The 22,008-nt window shown below is 50.6% G+C and overlaps 1 protein-coding gene across 5 annotated transcripts in view; it reads left to right on the forward strand.

Moving 5' to 3' along the window:
* ABCA7 (ATP binding cassette subfamily A member 7) overlaps positions 1–22,008 on the forward strand; it is a 78,953-nt gene that overhangs the window by 8,551 nt on the left and 48,394 nt on the right. For 4 of the 5 annotated variants that reach the window (XM_078877080.1, XM_078877081.1, XM_078877082.1 and 1 more), the window contains exons 2-6: positions 15,139–15,282; positions 19,477–19,570; positions 19,786–19,927; positions 20,678–20,811; positions 21,763–21,884. In XM_078877080.1, coding sequence (XP_078733206.1) covers positions 15,217–15,282; positions 19,477–19,570; positions 19,786–19,927; positions 20,678–20,811; positions 21,763–21,884 — 558 coding nt within the window. In that variant the 5' untranslated portion in view covers positions 15,139–15,216. Of the gene's footprint in view, positions 1–14,858; positions 14,977–15,138; positions 15,283–19,476; positions 19,571–19,785; positions 19,928–20,677; positions 20,812–21,762; positions 21,885–22,008 lie in introns of those variants that run through there. The other variant, XM_078877084.1, reaches the window with a different exon arrangement.

Raw genomic sequence — 22,008 nt, forward strand, 5'->3', positions numbered from 1 at the left:
TTTTTAAACTATCTCTGAAAGATACACGGTACCTTTGCTAGGTAAGTGAATGTTGGACACAATGGAGCATATGACACACGGGTGGTGGATAGTACATCAGCGAAATTGTACACGTGATTTAGAAAAGAGGCAGTCTAACTCGGTCAATGATTGGTTCATATGGATGCTGCAATGGGTTAGACACTTTCATAGGATAAATGTACTTCATACTAATAATAATTTACGTCCCTCATTCAATTCACTGCTGGATAAATGCCTCGCCACGCCGTGCTGACCATGGGGATTATTTAACGATACTTCACCGTGGAGGTCGGCTGGTGAAAGATTGGGGTGGGTTGCCCAAGAGCGGTTAAGGAATCGCTTAACCACTCATATTAGCCGTGGCCCAGAATCAACCTCGGGTCGCATGGTTTCAGAGCACGGTGTGCCACTTGGACCCCTCTCAATCCCTTCAGGACTCCTTTATAGTGTAAAAAAACCGCATAACAATGATTACGTGTAAAACGCAATGTCCATAACATTCCAATATCAAAGAGACTTACAAAATATTACAATGTATTCGTGCCAACGTGTCGCTCATTAGGGGGACATCACACTCCCCCGAGGGCCATGCATTTGTTTGTAACCCTGCGTCAATTTAGTCGCATTGCCTTGCACTCTGCTCTTAATGTTTGCTTTTTGACCGGTTTAGCAGACGTACTTGGCAAATAACGTCATGTGATTTTGAAACACGTGGCTTTCTCACTTGCGTTGCGTCACCAGCTGGCGCCAGCAAGAATATTTGCCACAAAGACAAAGATCCCCCGTGTAGCCTGTAAACAGACTGGGGCAAGTGCTGTTATCGAGTAGCAACCTACGAAGGATCGGAAATGGCCAGCACCACGCCCGGTCGTCTTTGTTTCCCGAGTGGCGATGTTTTTACACACCGCACCAGGTACTAATTTTGAGGCCGAGTCGACATAGGGGAGGCCCAGCACCGGTTCAGATAATCGTCATCGCTGTTGGTGGCTGTGAACAAAGACGGTCACCGCATTGCGGCGCTTTGCGATGCGCTTCTGCGGCCGTCTGGAACGCGCTCTTCCCACCAACATGAGGAATCCACTGGGAGGCTCTGGGATTCTTACATCATCTCGAGCAGTGTGGTGAACACGGAGCGCATCCATCCCCTGGGGGTGCAAGATGCCCTTTCTGGGGGGCGGGGGGGTGGGTGCGAGACACGGCCAGATGTTGTTTTCGAAGGTAAATAATCGAAAACACAAATTAAGCACGGGCACGTAAGCACAACTACTTTGTTTCATCAAACATTGTGCATTTATTAACATTGTACATTTATTTTTACGATTGTGAAACAAAGGTACGCCAGGTTTCGGTAAACATTAAGAACCCACTGATCTAGACAAGCTCGCTTCTTTAGAACTGCTTCTTCTTGTTGTGTTGTTCATTCCCCGCACACCCCCGGATTAGCGCGGTTTGGCGACGTACGGTGCGAAAGAAGTTCAACACACGTCCAGTGCTGCACATGATTTAATTGTAAGCGGGGTGGTGGTGGTGGTGCCCCATCGCTCACTCCATCTCCCCCCCCCGCTCCCCCTGGTGGGGGTGTCTGTGCGAGACCGGGAGTCGTCCGAGACGGCTGTTGCCATGCCGTGTTGGGGTCGCAGCTGACTGCAGAGACACGCAAGCCTCGGCACTCGCCGCCAAAACAAGCGGAATGGCAGAATAAGTAGGGGAAAGGTCACTGGCGCACACGCACGTGCCTCTTCACACCCCCCCTGCCTCACGGAGCAAAGTGGAGTCATCCAATCTCAGGCTTGTTTTTGTTTATACTAAAAACGAGACAAAGACAAAGATCCCCCACCCCCCGCCCCCGGGGTAGCCTTGGCAGACTGCTGGGGCAAGTGTTGTCAGCGAGTAGCAGCTATGAAGGGGAGCACGGCACACGATGGGGTGGTGCCCGGCCGCCTTTGTCTCCCCAGTGATGTTGTTTAAACACCGCACCAGGTACTCATTTGAGGCTGAGTCGACCTTGGGGTGGCCCGGGAACGGTTCAGTTATTCGTCACTGGTGTTGGTTGGCCGTGAGCGCGCTAACCGCCGCGCCACCACTCCCCGCGCACTCAGATACTCGGACACAAAGACAAAGCTCCCCCATGTAGCCTTTCCAAATGATAGGCCACTTCGTTGAGCGATCGTGTGTGGATAGCCAGGTCGCTTATGAAAAATAGCTAAATAGCTCAGTGGGCATTACCTGGTGAAATAACAAAAAAAATAGTCTCCCCAATGGCGATGATGTTTACACGTCGCACCACGTACTCGCTATTTGAGGCTGAGGCGACCTAGGCGGAGGCCCCCAGGACCGGTTCTAGATAATCGTCACCAGTGTTGGTGGCCGTGAGCCGGAATTGAACTCCGGTCGCAGGGTTCGAAGCGCGGCGCGCTAACCGCTTTACCACCGCTTCTGTGTTTATGCCCGCACACATGCACACCCCTGCAAGACGCACCAGAAAATCAAGAAGAAGAAAATCACAGGCGCCCTAAGTGTGTCTGTTGAATTTCTTTTGCACCGTACGAAGGACAAACTAAAACAAATAGCAGTTCTAAATTAATGTGTTTGCCAATCCAGATAATTTAAAAGTGCATATAGCTCCAGTGGCTTCCAAATATCGTAAGGAAAATCGTTCCAGACGCCTGCAGAAGAGCTCGTGAAAGCCCGCGATGCGGTCACCGTCTTTGTTCGATGGCCAGCCAAAAGTAGCTCAGGGTGCCCCGGATTCGTGAAAACCAAAACATCCACACAAAAGCAAACCCCTAACCAATACACGTAAAGATGATTAACAGAAAGCAGGCAGTCACTGTAATCTCTTTCTTCTCTCGCGTCTCTGCATCTCTCTTCTCGCCACATCTGCGTTTTCGTCTTCATGTGTTTTTATGACCATCTCGCTCGGGTTTTATACATTGAAAAGGGGATTTGTGGTGCCTTAGTTCGTCACCCAGTGAGCCATAACGACATCGCTGCACGTATTGCGCGGGGCACGGCTCACGTTCGCAAAAAAACTAAAACCAAGCAACGTTTTATTTTACACGCTTTTAATAACTCACTCTGTCTGTTGTTCTTATTGTTGTTGTTGTATCCTCAAATCGTGTAACTAAAAAATTACCCACTTGCCAATGTGGTATCGACTGCAAACTTGCTATACTTATGTCATACTGATGACAATACAATATTCTATCATAAAAAATTAAAATATATATTTTAAAACATTCTTTTGTATATGTTATGTTTCGGCTTGGGTTTAATTGTCCACGCTCAACTGATGTTGGCAAGCTCCGAGGCCACTTCCTGGAGTCGTGGAGTTCTTCCATTACGGTACATTTCATTAAAGCGTGTTTTAAAAGAACGTTGTTTAAATATTACTTATTACCAGGTAAAGCCCACTGAGCTATATACTGCAGCTCTTGTCTCAGACGCGACCTGTGTATCACGTGATATCTCAACGGAGTGGCTTATCACGTGGAAATGTAGAGCAGCCAAATACTTTAAACACGCGACGTTGATTCTAAATGTGGAGGGGAAAACCGGACGACCCGGAGAAAAGTGCACGCGACCACGGGGAGAGAGAAGCAAACTCCGAACATACAGGGGTAGAGGTCAAACCCACGACGTCCTGCATACCAGGCGAAATAGTTAACATCTCGCCATCGAGATGTTAAACGCCTATCTTTTAAACAATCTGTACTCTGAATATAAGATACGGCGTTGCGGTCGCTTCCCTGATGCTCGATGTTCAAAGCGGATCCTCGTTAGTTGGCGCTGCTCGATGAGAAAAACAATTCGGTGCGGGGGATGATGGAGAATCATTTAATTATTTTACACTGATGAAACATCTCAAAAATAGTCTATGGAATACAAAGAGCCATCGAAAGGTTTTGAGGCCAGGGGCAACCCTCTTTTGTGCCATCCTGGTGGTTGCTCCTGCGAGGGTGGCCGTAGTTGAATTGTTGGAACTGAACGAAGAGGTGGTCAGAGTTCGACCCAGCGAAATGTTAAAAGGAACTCGGCTTTTCTCAGAAGCATTTGGCGCCAGTCCTGGCAATATAGCACAGTCAGCTGGCTGCCGGTTCAAGGGAACCGCTGGCTGAAATAAGGAAGCGTTGTGAACAGAGCGAGCAGCAGTACAATGGGGTCTGCTCATGTCATGGGAACTCACTATCTTTTCTGACGTTTTTGATGATACAATGTTGATTTGAAGCTTTTGTGACTGCAGGAATCCATTCTCTGGTTCTTTCGGTAAAGTCACGTAGGTATATTTTATTTTATACCTACGTGACTTTACCGAAAGAACCAAAGAGTATGATACAATGTGTTAAGGGGAGTTGTTTTTTCCTGCTTGATTTATGTGGGGTGGAGGTGGTAGGTTTATGTTCATTAAAGGAAACGCATCAACCTACGGTACTGAAGTGTTAAGATACCAGTACCTTAAACCAAATGAAAATAAAATCGCAAAAACAGGGGGTGGCACTTAACTCCATGTGTCTTAGAAACTGTTCTACGGTGGTGGAACATGTGCAGGCCTTTGTCAATCCACTGCTGCTTGAGAGCCTCGCCATGCTGCGTGAGTTCCAGGTAGCTATTTGATCACTGGTCGTTGTGTGTGTTGTAGGTGGCGGCAGGTCACATAGATGTGGAGATGTGTGTATTTTGAACTTATTTCGCACCGCACGTGCTAATCGGAGGTGCATCTCCGAGATATAGAAGTTTTGTACAACAGTGTAGCCGCCCGTTGTCACGTGTTTATGCATGATGGTTGACTCATCCGATCTCAATGCTCTGCTTGCCTTCGTGAGGTTTAACAAACGTGGGCATACACACCCACGTTTGTTCACACAATTAAATGTAAAAAAATAACCCGCAGCAAAAGCACACGGATTATTGTTAATTGGGGTGGCTGGCCCAGAAAATATGAAGCAAAACACTGTTTGCCCAACAATCAGGCCATTACTTGTTATGAAACCTTGCCACGTGTTGGGTGTTTTTTGTTTTCATTGTCTGGTGAGAATGAACAACGGTAAAGGTTGCAGCCCTGCAATTTCTTGCTGTTGGCAGAAGGAACAGACTCGTCTGCTCGAGAGAGTCCCACCTCAAGGAGGTTACTTGTTCCACTCTTCCATGCTGTCCCCGTGTCTAGGAAAGAGATGGGAGTACCCACACTTTATCCCACCCATAGACCATGGCGTACCCATTTATATGTGTCGGTGTTTCAACTGCCGCGGCAGGAGATGGAGTCCAACCGGGAACATCTGGCTTGCAAGTCTAGTGCCCTGCCAACCACAGCATCAATGTGGCGACGTAGATAGAACGTAACTCAGAGCGTACATACAGTAGCAGCATTACATCCTTGGCACTGCGTACAGGAGCCCAGTTGAGGATGTGGCTGCTTATACACTCAACAGTTTCGTTTGTGGTATTGCAATAAAACAACACTTTTTGTACTTCTGCTTTTTCTCAGAATCTTCATGTAGCCTGGAGAAATCCGATGAGCTATGAAGCTCTTTTTCACTGACGTCCAGTAAGGGGCATCTGTTTATAGTTTGGACGCGAGTGTGCAGGCTAAGTAAGTGTATGGACGCTGATGGTTGTTTTTTTTACATTTCAAAAAGTTTACGTTTTCTAACTTTTTCCCCACAAAGCCAAACCAGCACTGGGCAATAATTACCTTAATTATGCGGGGCCGGAAAGGGGGCATGGACGGGCTGAAACGAGTGATAATAAACAATTCCACAGAAGCAGAAGCAGATCGAGCATCGGCCACTACTTTTTTGCCTTCCCGCAAAAGTGGCCCGAATTTGATCAACTCCGGAGGGATGATGGGCTGAGTCATGACCGCTTCCCCCCCACGCCGGAGATTTGATCTCGTGGCGTTCCACTTGGCCCTCCACGTTTTTTCACAACCACCGCGCCGCCCGTGCGTCGTCTACACAGCATCCTCGATTGAGAGCCACTTGTTTATGTAGTGCTCGAGTGTCTGGATGTGCAATCGTGGTGCACTCTGCGTGTACTTCGCGTGCGCTACGGTCACAGACGACGGACTAACAAGGCCACCGTGGGTAAAGCGGGGGGCGCAGTGGTTAGCATCGTGCCGCGAACCCGCTGACCTCAGTTTGATTCTGCGAACATCAGTGGCGACTAAAATCAAAACAGGTGCTTGGCCTCTCCAAGGTGAACTCGGTCTTAAATAAGTACCTGGTGGCGTGGTGTGTAATAATACATCAGCGATGGGCACAATGCTGACCACAACACCCATTCGTGAGCCGCTGCTCGGCTTCGTGATAAGGTGCTCGCCAAGAGCATTTCCCCCAACAGGCTTTGTAGATTGCACGGGGGGATCGTTATCCTTGCGCGCCATGAAAATGTCTGCCTCTCCATTGCGTCGACAGCATTTTCTCGTTTGTGATGCTGGATGATCCCTTGAAAGATACTCCACGTATGTACGAAGGTCCTCTTATTCCTAAAGACCTCGGCTTCGGCATCATTATACGTCTTACGCAAATTACACTGAGGACATTGGACAAAGTGCGTCAAGGTGAGCAGTAAAATCTTTAACAAGTGCTTATAGATTGGTGGGAGACATGCGAAGGTAAAGGCGCAGCGCTGCAATTGCTCACTCAACGGCACTGCTGGCAGAAGAGCCTCCACTCGAGTTTGCTCTGGAGAGGCCCTCTCGACTGTATTTGGCCTGCTCTTCCACCCTGACCAGACGTCTCGGAAGAGGTCAGAGTTCCTCCCACACTTTACCCCACCTCACGCGACCTGCCAATAGAACCCCGCCGGGCGAGATTTAACAAATCTGCTCCATTGGTTAAACTTCCGCTCCGGGAGATCGAATCGAACCGGCGAACCACTTTATCGCAGGTGCAGTGCACGAAGCAATTAAACCGAGAGAGAGAGAGAGATCTGTATGGCTTTGAAATGTATTTATTTTGTTGTCTTGTTGTTGCGACGTTCTGACGGGCCCCTACTGGACATCTGTGGGGAAGAAAGAGCTTCATAGCTCATCGGATTCCTCCTCCCGTATTGTGTCAATAAATATTCTCACCGATTCCGACATATATTAGTGGGGTATCCATAAATGGATTGCCCTGTGGGTTATTTTTTTGCTGTTGTCAAGTGCGCTCAGTTCCTGCTGACGAGCAGCTGTTCCATTGTTGGTGGAAGTGGGGGGCGGTGGGGGAGACAAGGCGGGGGGGGGCACCGGGGGGTTGCACAGGAGGAGCTTTGTTGAAGCGGAGCAGGAGCCTCCCCTGCCCCAAGTGAACGGGCACCCGGGCAGCACTTCCATTGGACGGCTTCCCCCTCCCTCTGGCTGGCCCTCCATTGGCCGGCTGTCTCCATGCGGCAAGCGCCGGAGTAAGAAGAACGCTGTGGCATGCCGGGTCGGCGTGGGGGGGTTACCATCGGTCAGACCGCTGTGTTACTTCAGGTCGTGGCGGTAATAGCCGGCCCAGGGCTTTGTACGAGAAAAGACTAAATAAACCCAGGCGTACAATTTTGCTTAATTCTCACCGTACTGGTATCGCAAGTTCGTTCAGCTTTGGGATTTTTGTGTGTTTTTCTCTCTCTCCATCCTTGTGCATTAACACCGTGTCAACCCACACGGCGAACCCCGTGTTCTTGTACAGGGAAATTGAGTTTTCAGGTCCACGCGGCGCACAGCCGTTTCAATGCTGGCAAATGTGTTTGTCTATTTGTTTGTGTTTCTCCCTTGTGATGGTACTTTGTAGGATGAACGTTGAGATTTATAAGGGCACGGGTTGATCGATAAGGTCGGAATTGGTCTGTAATAAGGCTAGCCCTGATGAGGGGTTCACAGATATGCACATATGCATCTAACTTGGCCAAAGTTGAACTGGGTTCTCCTGCACTCATCCAGGGCCCTCCGTCCCCCCCCCCCGTTCATCTCTCGCGCGCTCTGCAAATAAGTGAGGGCCATCGTATCGGGAATGCCGGGAATGGGCGTATCGGTGAAGTAAGGGGTTGGCACGGAACTGAGCGGGATTTTTTTTGCGAAATGTGGGAAAACAGTGGCGTGGGGGAAAGCTGTTCCTCTTCCGATAGTCGGGTGGCGTCCCACAAACTAAACCAGTGGCGCAGTTCAGTAAACAAAGAACAGGAACGTTTTGTCCCCTCCCCACCTTCGGGTGCGCAACGTTTTGCCCGATAACCCCTTCCCGTTTTCCTTTTCGCGATAGTAACTGGCGGAACGCAATTCGACCACGGCACTAGAGAGACACCTTTTCTGTCCAGGTGGGTGTCACGGTGGGTAGATTGGGGGGGGGGGGGTACTCCTCCTCATGCCCCAGTCCCGGAGCCGAGCGGTGGAACAATTCCACGTGGGACTGTGAGCGGGAGAAAAAAACCGGAGCTCGTCAGGCGCAGGGTTGGTCCTTCGTCTTGATCCTTCGTCTTGATGATGTTTGTGTGCGGTTGCTACCAACTTCCAAAGTGGAAAGTCTCCGCCGAAAGAGCCTCAAAAGGTCGCGAGATGTCGCGAGCTAGACTTTGCAAAGTTATCAAACGCGCCACGGCGAGGACAGTTCACCCAATTTTAGGCGAAGTAAAACTCACTGATCCGTAATACGTACCAGGCATCGTTTCACTGGACGGTTACGCGAGTTATTGACCAAAGCGAGCTGAGACTGGAGCCACACGTGGGGCTTTCGCGTCCGACGTCGCAATTCAAACTCGGTTTCCTTTACCGGGTTGGACCGTGTGGGTGGGTGTGATGTCATCTAGAGCTGTGTGCCCTCCACCACCTGACACAGCCAAACGGTCGGCTTTGACCGTGTGTTTTTCTCACTTTCTGCAGAGAGTGGCGACTTGTCACGCAGAAACACGGAGGCCCCGTCGTGTGGTTTGCGCTCTCAGGATTGCGTGGCCTCGTCGTCGCGTTTTGCTCGGTTAAAGGACTTGACCACATTGTGTAAATCCGCTGTAAAAAGAGAAACGAATTTGCTCGCTCATACCCCAGTTCCAACCAAAGGGGGCCGGCCCTCTCTCTCTACTGGAGGCAGCCCTGGAGGGTGTTTTTCGCCCTGCTCTTGGAAGAGATGGAAATACTGTGCCCACACTTTGTCTCACCGCACATGACCTGCCGATCGACTAACCGTGGCGTACCGTTTGACGCTGCTGGGTCGACAGCAGCATCAATTGAATCGAACCAGCGACCCCTAGATTGCAAGTCCAGTGTGATAACCATTACACCAAGGAGTGTCCACAATTGCATTGTAATTAAGAAATGGAACTGCTACCATACCGTATCTAATATCACTGAAGTAGGTTAGACTCACAGCCTTTGTCCTGTTGCATAACCAAGACAAGCAAAGTGTCTCTACAAAGTATCTCTACAAAGTATCTCTACGCCACCTATGGGTGTTTTCCAGTGTTTGTGGGGAGCGGTAGTGGAGCGCTTTTGGTGCTGTGTTACGAACCCGGCGATCCGGGTTCGATTCTCGCTCACGGCCAAAACCAGCGACGATTATCTGAGCCGGTCTTGGGGCTCCCCTAGTTCGACTCAAATGAGTATCTGGTGTGGTGTGTAAAACATCGCCACGAGGGAGACAAAGGCGGCCGGGTGTGGTGCTGGCCACCTAACCCCTCGTGTGGTATGCCGGCCTTCATAGGGTGCTCGCTAACAGCACTTGCCTCGACAGTCTGTTTAGGCTATACTGGTGATCTTGGTCTTTGTTATCCTGAGTCAAGAGTGAAAATTCCACGTTCCTTATAGCAGGGCTGCGGTTATAAAATGGGAAGCAGAGGGGCAGTGGAGCAAAACCATCCCCGCTGTGCTGACGTTCTGTGCTCCTACGTCCGTCCACGCTTCTGCGTCTTCACTCAGCCGCCGGCACTGACCCGCACGGCGTGGGGAGGCCATCATCCAGCAGTGGGATTGACAAAGGGGCTGCATGCGCAGACGTGTGCACAGCGGAGACGAGTCTCCGTAGGATATTGACAGAACCGTCTTCCTCTAGGCCCCTGGCGTTGTGACCACAGGCACGCGATAGTGGGGACGGGCATGTGAAGGCACGGTCACGGGCGTGTTTTGCACTGACCTGGCACGTGACCGAAACGCAAAGGTCTCGCTGTATAACCGGCAAAGAGTGTCTATGGCGAGTGCGGTGAGTGAGCGAGCGAGCGCATGTTAAGGCTGGCATGGCATGGGTATGGTGTCACCAACACCCCGCGGCCCAGTTGCCTTTGTCTCTCTGAGTGCCGACGTTCCTAACCGCTAGCGCACATCAGAATTCCAAGTGGCAAGCGTGTGCTTATTGGCGAGAAGGCAACTGGTCGTTCGGTTGCAGTGGGAACGTGGAACGTCCACCACTGACTCAGGATGCCTACGACAAAACGCGCCACAGAAGTGTCCACCTGATCAGGTCATGGAGTCACTCAAACTTGACTCAAGAACTCTGTAGGTTTGTTTCGCCACCGTACGTAGCCAACCGTGCTAATCGGAGGTGTGGGGGAAGGACAACAAATTGAATGCGAAAAGCAGTTATAAAGAAATGAGTTTTCCCATCTAGATTTAAAAGTGCGTAGCTCCAGTGGTTTCCTAATATCGGAAGGTAGAGCGTTCCAGACGGCCGCAGAAGCGCGTCTGAGAGCTTTTTTTCTGTCGGGTGACTTTTTACTTTTTTACCGGAAAGCCATCATCGGCACATGATGTCTGATGACTCCCCCAGACCCGGACAGAGCGCGTGCCAGGGACCGAGTGTGCGCACGCGTCGAGGGCGCGCCACCCTTTGGATAGGGTTCAATAATCTTTCCAAAACCTCAATTCGTCATCCTTTCTGGGCTGCCCATACCCCCCCCCCACCCCCTGATCGCTGTTAAATATTTAACGAAAGAAAAGTTTGCGTCCCGGTGTCCCGCTTATCAAACTGCCTTTCAAGTTGATATCGGCAGTCGAATCGTAGTTGTCACAGAATCGAGAGTGACGGGGGGGGGGGGTGCGATATCTGGATAAATAATGACACGTGGCCAATTATGAAATGATGGGGTGGAGCGGTGGCGACGTAGTTAGCACACTGCACTGTGAATCTGGAAACCTGAGCTTGATTCCTGCCTGCGGCTAACATGTGACGAGTGATTTCTGAGTCTGTCCTTATTGCCCCCTTTCACAAATCTGCACTGAATCCAAGGCTTGGCGAAGTATGGTAAAAAAAACTATGGTAAAAAAAAACTCGAATGACTGTCCTTAGTTCCTATAAAGTCACTTATTTGAAAGAAAAAAACCACATGTTTCAGCGTCCACAATGACTGACACTTCGTGGGGAGGCCTTCGTCATGCAGTGCATTGACAAAGGGTTATAAACATGAGTAATAATGATTAAGCGAAAGAATAGTGATCTGTTAGTTTCTGCTATATATCCATAAGTTAAATTGTTTATCTCAAGAATACTGGTTGGAGATCAACGCTACCCATCATCCATCTGGAGTCGATTTAATCAGCTACCACTTTGTGAAACATTCAACTGCGGTTGCCGTCCCAAGCGACTTGCCTTCTTCACCACCACCACCACCACAGCAACGTGGAATGTCCACCACTGACTCATGGGCGGTTTAATGGAGAAGTCGGTGCAAGCTTTGCAATCACGAAACGAACATTTTTGTTCGACGCTATGACATGCTCGATGTACGCCGCCGGGGCGTCACATTTTGATCGAAACCGGCGCTTCCAATCCACGTGGCCGACCAAGGCGTGTGTGTGTTTTTGAACGCCATCCAGCTTGACACGCAAGCGGCGTGCGTGCGCGGCTGAGTTTGTGTAACGGGAGACTCGTGACCGTTGACTCGGAGGGTCAGGCTCCCGGAGCTGATCGGGGCTTGGTGGCCGATGGCTTTGCGCATCGCCGCTCCCTTTCCGTTCGTCAAATTGGCCGCGCGAGCTCATTTCGCGAATCGGATCGATGTTCCTCGTCATCTCGTGGACTTCTTGTGACTCGGGGATGAATTGATTTTTGTCTTGCTTCAGTTTTATCGGGGAAGTTTGATGTCTTCTGATTTGCTAACCTCAACCGTTTTTGTTCAGCCTCTAGCAATAAAACATAAAACCGCCACGCAAATCATACGTTGTGTTGCGCCATAAAAGCGTGGTAAATTTTACATACCTTTTGTCACAGGGGTCAGAAAAACACACCCACCAAATGAAATGGAACAAACTGTGCACGCATCCACTCAACGTTCTTCCTTCAACCGTGGCACAACTGCCCACGTGAGCACATCAACATTTGAAATCCCCCCGATGTGTGTGTGTTATTGGGTTGTCCCGCATGCTGGGTGCTTCGTGAGGAATTCCCGAAGAAGTTCAAAACGAGTTCCCAGCTCGGCATTGTTGGTTCTGCTGCACGCGGCTTGTAATCCAGCAGCGTGGAGGCAGCAGCAGCGTCGGTTGGTGGATCACCGCACGAATGTTGTGGAACTCTCTTCCCGTGGGCGGGCGTCGAGGAGGAGCCGTACCACTGGTTCAGCAGCAGAAGGTAGTACAGCAAGTGTGGACTAACCGCCATCCATTTCATTTCTCCGGTAGCACCCGGTCTGCTCCCACACGTATGATAAACAACTCATCATTCATTGGCTGAAAAAAAAGTCTTCAAATAAAAACCCAATGTAACAGCAGAAGCAGCAGAAGCAGCAACAGCAGTACCCTCCTCAAAACGAGTGCCACGACTCGGTGTGGCTGTCCTGGACATATAAGCAAGCTAAACGTGTTGCGATTAATCGAAATATCACTTACGTGGAGCGAAACGTCGGATCTCGTGCCGAACAAAGCGCAGTACGACCCGAAAACTCACCGGAAAGCCGTAAGGGCACAACCACTAGCAACAACAAAAAACCTTCACAGAAGTATTTTGCCGTTCGTGCTTTTACTCCGTCAACCGGGTGCGTTGAAGCCAGCATGGTGGTAATGCGCCAGGGAGGAATCAAACGCTGCGTCGACCGTGGACAATGGAAATGAAACCGCGCCACACCGCTTTGAATAGCTGTTGGATGACGGCTGACTGTTGTTTCTCATGCCAGCTCAAGTCTGCGCGGCAATGCTCTTTGTGCGTATTTCCTGTCGGGGCTGGCACGCCGTTCGCTCCGGCCGCGATGGCTGGAGGTTTTATCTCCACGTGTTGTGAGAGCTTCACCAGCTAGTCTCCGTGGCAACTGCCCGCAGCCACTCACGGTGGAGTTACTGTTGGGGTGGAGAGGAGCCCAGCCAGCAGCCAGTCAGGACATTCTAGGCATAGGTTATTTATAAAAAAAAATACATATTTATTTTCTAAGCCTATTCATTTACTTAATAACTGCTATAAATACGGATTATCCCTTGATGTGATTATGCATATACAGTAAATTTTGTACGGCATGAGTGACGAGATATAAAACTAAAATAATTGTTATTATAATACGAGCATGCATATTATTAGTACAGCTCTGGGACACAATTGCGAAAACCTCTGCCGTAGAAATGATGGAACTGAAAGCTCGGACGATGCCTGTGAATTTCCCGCTGAGTCTTGCCTTGTTTGCGTGTCGTTTTATTTTCCCTTCCGTACATTTTTGGCCATGACCCCGTCGCTGCTGGAACGCTCCTTGCCCGTGTGTGTGTGCGTGACGCACCGCCCCCTAGCTGGCCATTCTCTAGCTCAATGGTTCTCATAACCTTTAGTGCAGCCTTGCACCACTTTGGCTCACAATCGTTAAAAAACGTTTAATTTTAATAAATACATAGGGTTTGATGAAATAAAGTAAATCTGGCCATGTCTTGCATGCCCAGAAAGGGCATTTCGCACCCCCAAGGGCTGTGTGCACCCATGGTCAAGAACCACTGCGGCCTCGCCATACGCTGGCTTCAATCCCATCAAAAGGTTTTGTTAAAAATCGGCAGGAATTCATTTACTTATGCAATTCGTACTTATTTGCTTTTATAATGATAATTTCGTGACTTTCTTAGCTTTCCTATACTTGCTCCCGAACTGGACATCTGTGAAAAAGAGCTTCATAGCTCATCGGATTTTTCCAGTCTAAATAAAGATTCTGATTCTGAGTTGCTGGCCAAGTCCGGTCAACAGCACGCGTCTGAACTTTCAGGCTGTCTGTACGCAGTCGTGGATAATAGTGGGTGGGGTGGGGGGGTTCGTTAGTGGGCAAGTGGAAACGACCGCGTTCTCTTCTGATGTTGCCATTGCAGACACGAGCGGTCGCGGCTATTTCTCTCTCTGTGTGTGCTCACTGGACCTCTTGGTTATGTGCTGGATCTGCAGGCACCTCCTCAGTGATATCAAGCCAATTTGAACGGCTCTCTGGCGCGTTTGTGCGATTTCATTTATACGCGAGTAAGCGACCTTCGCATAATCATGCCCGGAATGCGCCGCGCAAAATGTTTCCGATCTTTATTTTGTCTTCGTGTCGGCTTGAGCCACTGCTGTTATAAACCAAACATTGCAGCTGGGTAAATGAAGAGCCCGGTAGCGTTTGGCAAGCTCCGTGTGTCGGATTCCGGCGACTAAGTTTGGCCATGTAAGGGAGGGGCGTCGGATCGAGTGCAGCCGCCGTGCGTCCGCGGTAAGCGGAAACCCCACGGCAGGCGCCGCGTTCGTGCCAAACGGTGCCCGGTTCCGCCGACTCCAGCCAGGCTGCGTTGCCCTCTGTAGTGAGCACAGCTGCACAGAGACGTGAAACTCGCCAACTGCTGCTGCTGTTGTTGCTGCTGCTGTAGTGCAGTTGTGTTTTTCCCTCCCGGGCGTCGTGTGCCGCTGTACAGCTCTTCGATGCGTTTTCTGGGTTGAACCCGCGCGTATGTTCAGCGCGACGCCTTGACGTTTCACTTCACTGGCTGGGTGGCTTCCTTGAAGCATTTCTGAAGAAGCCTCCCCAGCGCGCGGAGCGAAACGTCGGGCCGCGTGACGCCAAACGGCGACGCGGTACGACGCGGTACGTGCTTGGGACAGAGCCGCGCGAGGCGACCGCGATAACCTACGAAGTGAAGTTGCCTCTGACACTGATGCTGTCGTTTGTAAAATATTCTCGCTTACGCTGCATGTTGCCTCTCCTCCTCTTCCCCCCCCCCCGTACTCCTCCCCCCTTCCCGTGCAGTGCGTTCACAACGTCCGTAGCGAGTTTCTCCGAGAGAGTGCGGAGTCTTCTCCGCGCGTCCACTCCCCGCGAGCAGCCATGGGGTTCTGGACACAGCTCTACCTGCTCCTGTGGAAGAACTTCACTCTCCTCCGGCGACAGAAGGTACGAGGGCGTTTGTACGCACGTGAACGGGGTGGCGACATGGCCGATCGCTCCCGCGTGTCTGCTGCCGTGGGGATGTTGTCATCCAGCAGCGGATTGACAACGGGCTGTGCATTCTTATTATTGTTATTTGTATGGCAAGAGTCAGTCTATTATTTACGACCGCCGCTGTTGATTTCCCACAAAGTGGTACCAAATACACTTACCCCAGATGGATGATGATTGGCCGGGTCAGAAACTTGACCGTAATTTCAACGCGCAGCCTCTTCCGATCGTGAGTTCCGTGCCCCAAGCGTAGGGCGCACAATGATCCGCCGCTGCCTTGCCGTCAGTGGAGAAAGATCGGCGGATCTCAAAACCGGCGCTAGAGGTGGGGCACGAGGAACCTGGAGTCGGGAGAGAGCTGCCGCTGCGATTAAAACTGAGAGCACATCCGTGGAACTGCAACCGGCGCTCCCACAATGAAAGCCTGTGTGCCAGACTTCCCGTCACACAGGCCAAACAAAGCCACAAACAACAGCTCCAGGATCCAGCTTCAGAGCCCTAAAAAGATCCAGCCTGGGTTTGCTTTGGGAATATGTGCCCGTCTGTAATGATTCTATTATCAAAATACTAATAAAAGGTAAAGGTGCAGCCCTGCATGTGCTTGCTCACGCCATTGCTCGAGGCAGCTCTAGAGAGGATGTTTGGCCTACTCTTCCACACTGGGCCAGACGTCTTGGATGAGGAGGGAATACCCACACTTTACCCCACCACACGTGACCTGCCAATCGACTAGCGATGGTGCGTACATTTGTGCTGCGGGGTGGATGTAAGCCTGGGGATTTAAGAAACTGGCACCGTTATGTCAACTGCCACGCCAGGTGATGGAATCAAACTGGCGACTTCTGGATTGCGAGGCCAGTGTGCTGACCCACTGACGCAACGTCTCCAATCGTAAAAAATATATTCAGCCTTTTTTTCAATGCCGTGTCAATCCTGGGGCTTGATTGACCATACTTCACCATGCTGGTCAGTGCAGGTTGGAGCAGGGGGCGCCAAGGTCCGGTTCTGTTTAGCCGTGGCCTCTAATTAAACTCGGCTCGCTGGGTTCATGGGGTAGTACACTAACCACTGCACCGCTCCACCCCGTGCCCATCTAGTCCAGGGAACGGTAATAGGGCTGAACGATTTGGGGAACCTATCTAATTGCGATTTTTCTGACAGATATTGCGATTGCGAAGTCAAGCTTCAGTTCAATATTCACTGTGTAATAGATTTAAAACATGTGATGGAGCATTACCACATGATACCATCAAAATATGAACTGCTTTATAAATTCTAATGCAAGGATGAGAACTTAAAATATATGAATTGTTTCCAACATGTATTACTAAAAATAGAACAATTGTAAAGTTAAATAAATAAAGTTATAATATTACAAAATTAAACAATTCCAATAAGAAAGTAATAGGACTTTTCAAATCGCAAAAAATCGCAGCCTTTACGATTTGCTAATCGCATTGTTTAAAATTGCGATTTCGATTTGAAATCTAATTAATCGTTCAGCCCTAGTCGGTAACCAAAATAACAAGAAGAGCCATTTTTTTCGAATTCGGTAGATGAACTCACTATTTCAAGAGCCGCGAAGCCGTCTTTAAAGAGCCACCGCATGTGGCTCTGGAGCCGCTTGTTGCCAGCCCCTGGTCTAGTGCATCCAGATACCGCTCAGAGTTCACGCACGTTGCCTTGGTTAAATCCGGCGTTGATTTTGTAACATAAACAAGACGCACATGGCGCAGGCTTTAATTACATCCATTGGGCACGTGTTTGCACGCTATTTGGATATGTTTGCTCTCTGTGCCATTCCTATTTTCCCAGAAAAGTCAGACAGGCAGGACATCACGCCGGAATTAATAACAGTACTAATGCCCCGTCAAAGCCTCACTGACTTTTTCCAGAGGAGCGCTGCATTGGGATGTTTGGCCAATCCCATTATTCATGTGTGAGGAAACCGGAGCACCTAGAGATAACCCACGTGCGCGAAGGAGCACTTGCTGTACTGCCTTCTCATAGCGGGCCAGGGTATGGCACCCACCTCCTCAACGCCTACCGGGTCGTGCGGTGATCCACCAACCCTCGCTGCTGCTGCCTCCGTGGTGCTGGATTACAGGCCACGTGCATAGCCACCACCGCCTGGTTAAAGTTTGACAGTTTTTAATACCTTCGTCGTTGTCGTTCATACAAATAGCATTTTGCCCGCGGAGGATCTTGGCGGACAAAATAGAATAAAGAAGGCGGCTACAGCAGCGTATTATTCGTAACATTGTAGAACGCAGTCTCCCGGCCGAGTACAAACCAGGCTCGAGGCTGCTGAGCTTGCGAGATGGGGTGCACTCCGGGTGCTTGAGTCCTATGAAGTCGTCCCATGCGGCGCACGCGTTTGTGGGGGCTGGCGCACGCACGTCACGTGCAGCCCCGTTTGTCAGTCCGCTGCTGGATGAAGGCCTCCCCACCCGCCACATTCGACCAGGCCAGTTAAACGCGGGTCACTCAATTCGGGGAAGCATAGACGTACGTGGGAGCCCACGAGTACAGCAAAAAAAACCTGGATTTTTCTCCGGGTCACTCCGGTTTTTCCCTCCACAATTAGAAACAACGTGGGATTAGAGTATTTGGCTGCTATAAATGTCCACATGATGAGAAGTCGCTTTGTTGAGCTATCATTTGTGACAGCCAGGTCGCTTCTGAAAAAAAGAGCTGTATAGCTCATTGGGCTTTTTCTGGTGGTAATAAAAAAAATAGTTTATAAGTTTTAGTTTAGATTGTGACCATTGTGCTCAAGGTGAACCCCGTGCCCTGGTGCCCTCCCTCGCACCACAGCGCTCGGTAATTGTATTCGGTGTAAACATGGGGGAATAAGCGGCATCGCCACACTAGGGATATCTGCGTTGTTGTTGTCCTCTGCTGCCGATGCTGGTTCACTCAGCGGGGGAAGAGATTTACACGCACTGGTTAATCTCTGGGGGTGGTGCACGGGTCACGCAGTGCATAGAAATTATATTACGCTGTGTCACAACCGTCACCCTTTGTTTGTTAGCTTCACTGCCCAGAGTTTGCCAGAAAGGTCACACTTTTTCTACATTGTTAAAATCTCTGGTTATGTGAAAGCTCAAGGCGCAACACTGCAATGGCTGGCTCAGGCCACCGTTGGCAGAAGGGCCTCCACAAGGAGGAGTTCTAGAGAGCCTCTTTGGAGGGTGTTTTGGCCTACTCTTTCACACCGGCCAGACGTGTTGGAGTAGGTTAAAGTACCCACACTTTACCCCACCACGTCCCACCTGCCGACCGACCAACCGTGGCTTATCCACTTCCACTGCCGTGGGTGCAAAGGTCAGCACACCGAACTTGCAATCCAGAAGTCACCAGTTGAATTCACGTTTATGATTGTATTCATTGCTTATGCAATACAATTAGCATTCACTCTGCAATATTTTTGGGTGGAGTGGTGGTTTAGTGGCTAGGGCACTGCACCATAGACCCGGCCACCTGAGTTTGATTACCTGCCACGGCTAACATCAGTGGTAAAGCACGGTCAAACAACCATTAGGGCTGACATAGCATGGGGTAGTTCTTCATCCAGCTGTGGAAAGAGCACAGTGCACAAACCACTGGTGCCACTGCTTTCCCCCATGACACGATTCCTTTGTATCTTTATCCTCATCCCAACAACCGAAAGCCCTGGTTGTCATGGTATACACGTGATTAATCCTTTACCGTTCCAATGATGTCTTCGAGTTACTGGGTAGGGTGTCCCGTTCACCGCTGAATCGTGGAGCGCGCAAGCGGATCGGCGTTAATTTGATTTAGAGAGGCGTAGCACCGTTCTCTTTTAAAATACATTGTACCGTGCTCAACGGAGAGAACCTGAGCGACACGACCACACTCTATGACAGCTGGCGCCAAACTGTGCCACGCCCTCCCAACATGACGTTGTGGGAGCACTCGGTACATCATCCGACCTGCAGAATCACGGATGAAGTTGTTTATTTTAGATTTTCTTCAGATTCCAATCTGACGACATACATACACCTATGTAACACAGGGCTTCCGTAAGTTTAATGAGATGAGAGCAGAACTGCGACGAACCGTGCACAGATGGGGAAAGTGAAACGTTCTAATTGTGAATTTATGGTGATGTCATTTCTCGCGCAGCTGCGGCTCTTAATGGAGGTGTTGTGGCCGCTGATGATCTTCTTCATCCTGATCTCCGTGCGGTCATCGTACCCTCCCCACGAGCAGCACGAGTGTGAGTCTCCTGCACCCAGCACGAATTTAAACCTGCCGCTCGCTCCGGGAGCTTTTCCAGCTCCTCAAGAAGCTCCCCGGCGCGTGGAGCGAAAGGTCGGACGTTGCGCCGCCCCGCTGATCGAGCTGCGCGGCAAAAGAAAAAACCTACGCAGCGCGAGTCGCGTAACGCGTTCTGATCTTTTCTGCCGTTCCCCTCCTCCTGCTCGCGTGCAGGCCATTTCCCAAACAAGGCGATGCCATCGGCGGGGCTGGTTCCCTGGCTGCAGAGCCTCGTGTGCAACATGAACAACCCGTGCTTCCGGCACGCAACCCCCGGGGAGGCTCCTGGCACCGTCTCCAACTTCGAAAACTCGCTGTGCGTCCGTCCGTCTGGCCCTCTCTCTCTCTCCGCCGCCGCCACTCGCATGCCCAACATACGCTCCGCAACCCCGCAGTGTGGACCGCATTTGAAGAAGGGGGTGGGGGGGGGTGGTTATGAGGGGACGATACAAAATACCGCAGGGAAGGCACAACACGGACAGCACGAAACAAACCGTAAACAAATGTTTAACGCCAAACAGGAATGAGAACACGATACGGTCCGGGTTTCGTCTTGTCGTGCGTTCTTTTGTAAGCGCTCGCCCCCTGTGTAAATAAGCAAATTATACTCAGTTTTGAAATTTTGTCCATCGTGCCAGCGAGCTGGTGGGGCTCAGCCCCCCGTAGCCCACCTACTCCATGCTGTGGGGCTGGCCCTGTCTAACATCATCATCATCATCATCGCGAGGACCTCAGTACCCCTGTTACAGTGCCTTGGCCACTGTCCAGACGTAATGTAGACACGGGGTTGGATGACGAATGAAAACGAGCCCAGTGCACATGCGAGACTCCTCTGAACGTCGTCACGTAGTTAAACATTCGTTACATTAGGGGGGGCCCGGTCATTACAGGGCCCCAGTCTTTTCTCTCCAAGTATTCCATGCATTTTATTTTTTGCCACAGCAGCGGTGTGAGCCTCTCTTGCCCAGACCCATCGCCGGCCACGCACCGTGACCATCTTAACAACACGGGCCCGTTTGACCTGGCCGTCTCTTCTGCTTCTCCCCTGCCGCCGCCGCCGCCACAGGCTCTCCCGTCTCTTTGAGGAGCTGCAAGAGGGCTTCGTGAACTTGACGCAGAAGGGCAGCGTTGAGGAGCTCCGTGGCTACGAGCGGCTGCTCAGCCTCATCAAGGACCGCGACGTCCGTCGAATATTGCCAGGTGGGACGCGTGGCCCGGGGTTGGTGGATCGTGTGAGGATGGGAGCGGGTGTGGATTAAGGTTCGAGAATAAAAATTTCGGGAAATAACAAATATGCAAGAGTCTAACCGGCCCTCGTCAGTCAATCAATCAGCCATTGTTTTACGTGCCAATATCACCCTCAATGAAGCAGGCATCGGTGTATGTACGTACGTTGAACTTCTTTCGCGCCGTACATATCCATCCGTGCCAATCGGAGGTGCGGGGAAGGACATCGGTGGCACATTACAACAGAAGGGGAACGGTTACAGGGGTCACGACCTCGGCGGCTACCACCGACTTGAGCAAAGTAAATTGCAACCGCGCACAACGAATCGCACGAACAAAGGTCAGTAGTAAATCAAATAAACAAATCAAATAAGAGCTCATCGGGGTTGCTGGCAGAAGTCACATTTCACATCCCTGTGGCAGGAGCTGTCTTGCCCAGAGGATGTCCACAAAGAGGAACTAATGTGGTTGATGGGTTGTGTCAACGACCTCTCACGGTGATGTAAACTCACAAACTTGTACATTGTTAGTTGAGCTATCTGGCATTAAGTATAATACTGGGCACAAAGTATTAGTGTCAATGCCATGTATGCATGCCTATCTATTTCTCTCTGTCTGTATGTATGTCTGGCTGCTTTGTTATCCCACATCCTTAAATCTTTCCATCTTTCCATCTGTCTATCCTTCTATCCTTTCGTTTATATTTTTGCCTATCCATCTGTCGTTGAGTCTATCTGCCTGTCCAGCTATCTCTCTATCCATATGACCACCGTGCCCGTCCACCATTCCATTGCAACACGTCCATCGGTCTGTCAAAACCGTCCGTTTGTCGACCCGTCTCGTCAATGATTCCAATCCTCCCCTGTCCGTCCCCCTGTCCGCTCACCAATCCCCGGAAACCCCTTCTCTCGTTCCGCGTGTCAGTGGTGCGAGTGCGGGACATGCTGACGGACGAGGAGGGCCTCTCCTTCTTCGCTCGGCAAGATAACCTCTTCTCGGAGGCCGTCATTGCACAGCTGCTGGAGGCTCACATTCATCCGGGCCAGGTGAGGCCTCGGCTCGTCCTGCTTTTTACTCTTCGTGAGCTGGCTGTGCTTGGAGCTTTGCCGCCCCGGTTGATATCGCCGAGCATATTAACCGGGCGCCACTGTGGCGAGATGTTGACTGCCT

Source organism: Lampetra fluviatilis, chromosome 46 (assembly GCF_964198595.1).
Source record: "Lampetra fluviatilis chromosome 46, kcLamFluv1.1, whole genome shotgun sequence".
NCBI classification, from domain to species: domain Eukaryota; kingdom Metazoa; phylum Chordata; class Hyperoartia; order Petromyzontiformes; family Petromyzontidae; genus Lampetra; species Lampetra fluviatilis.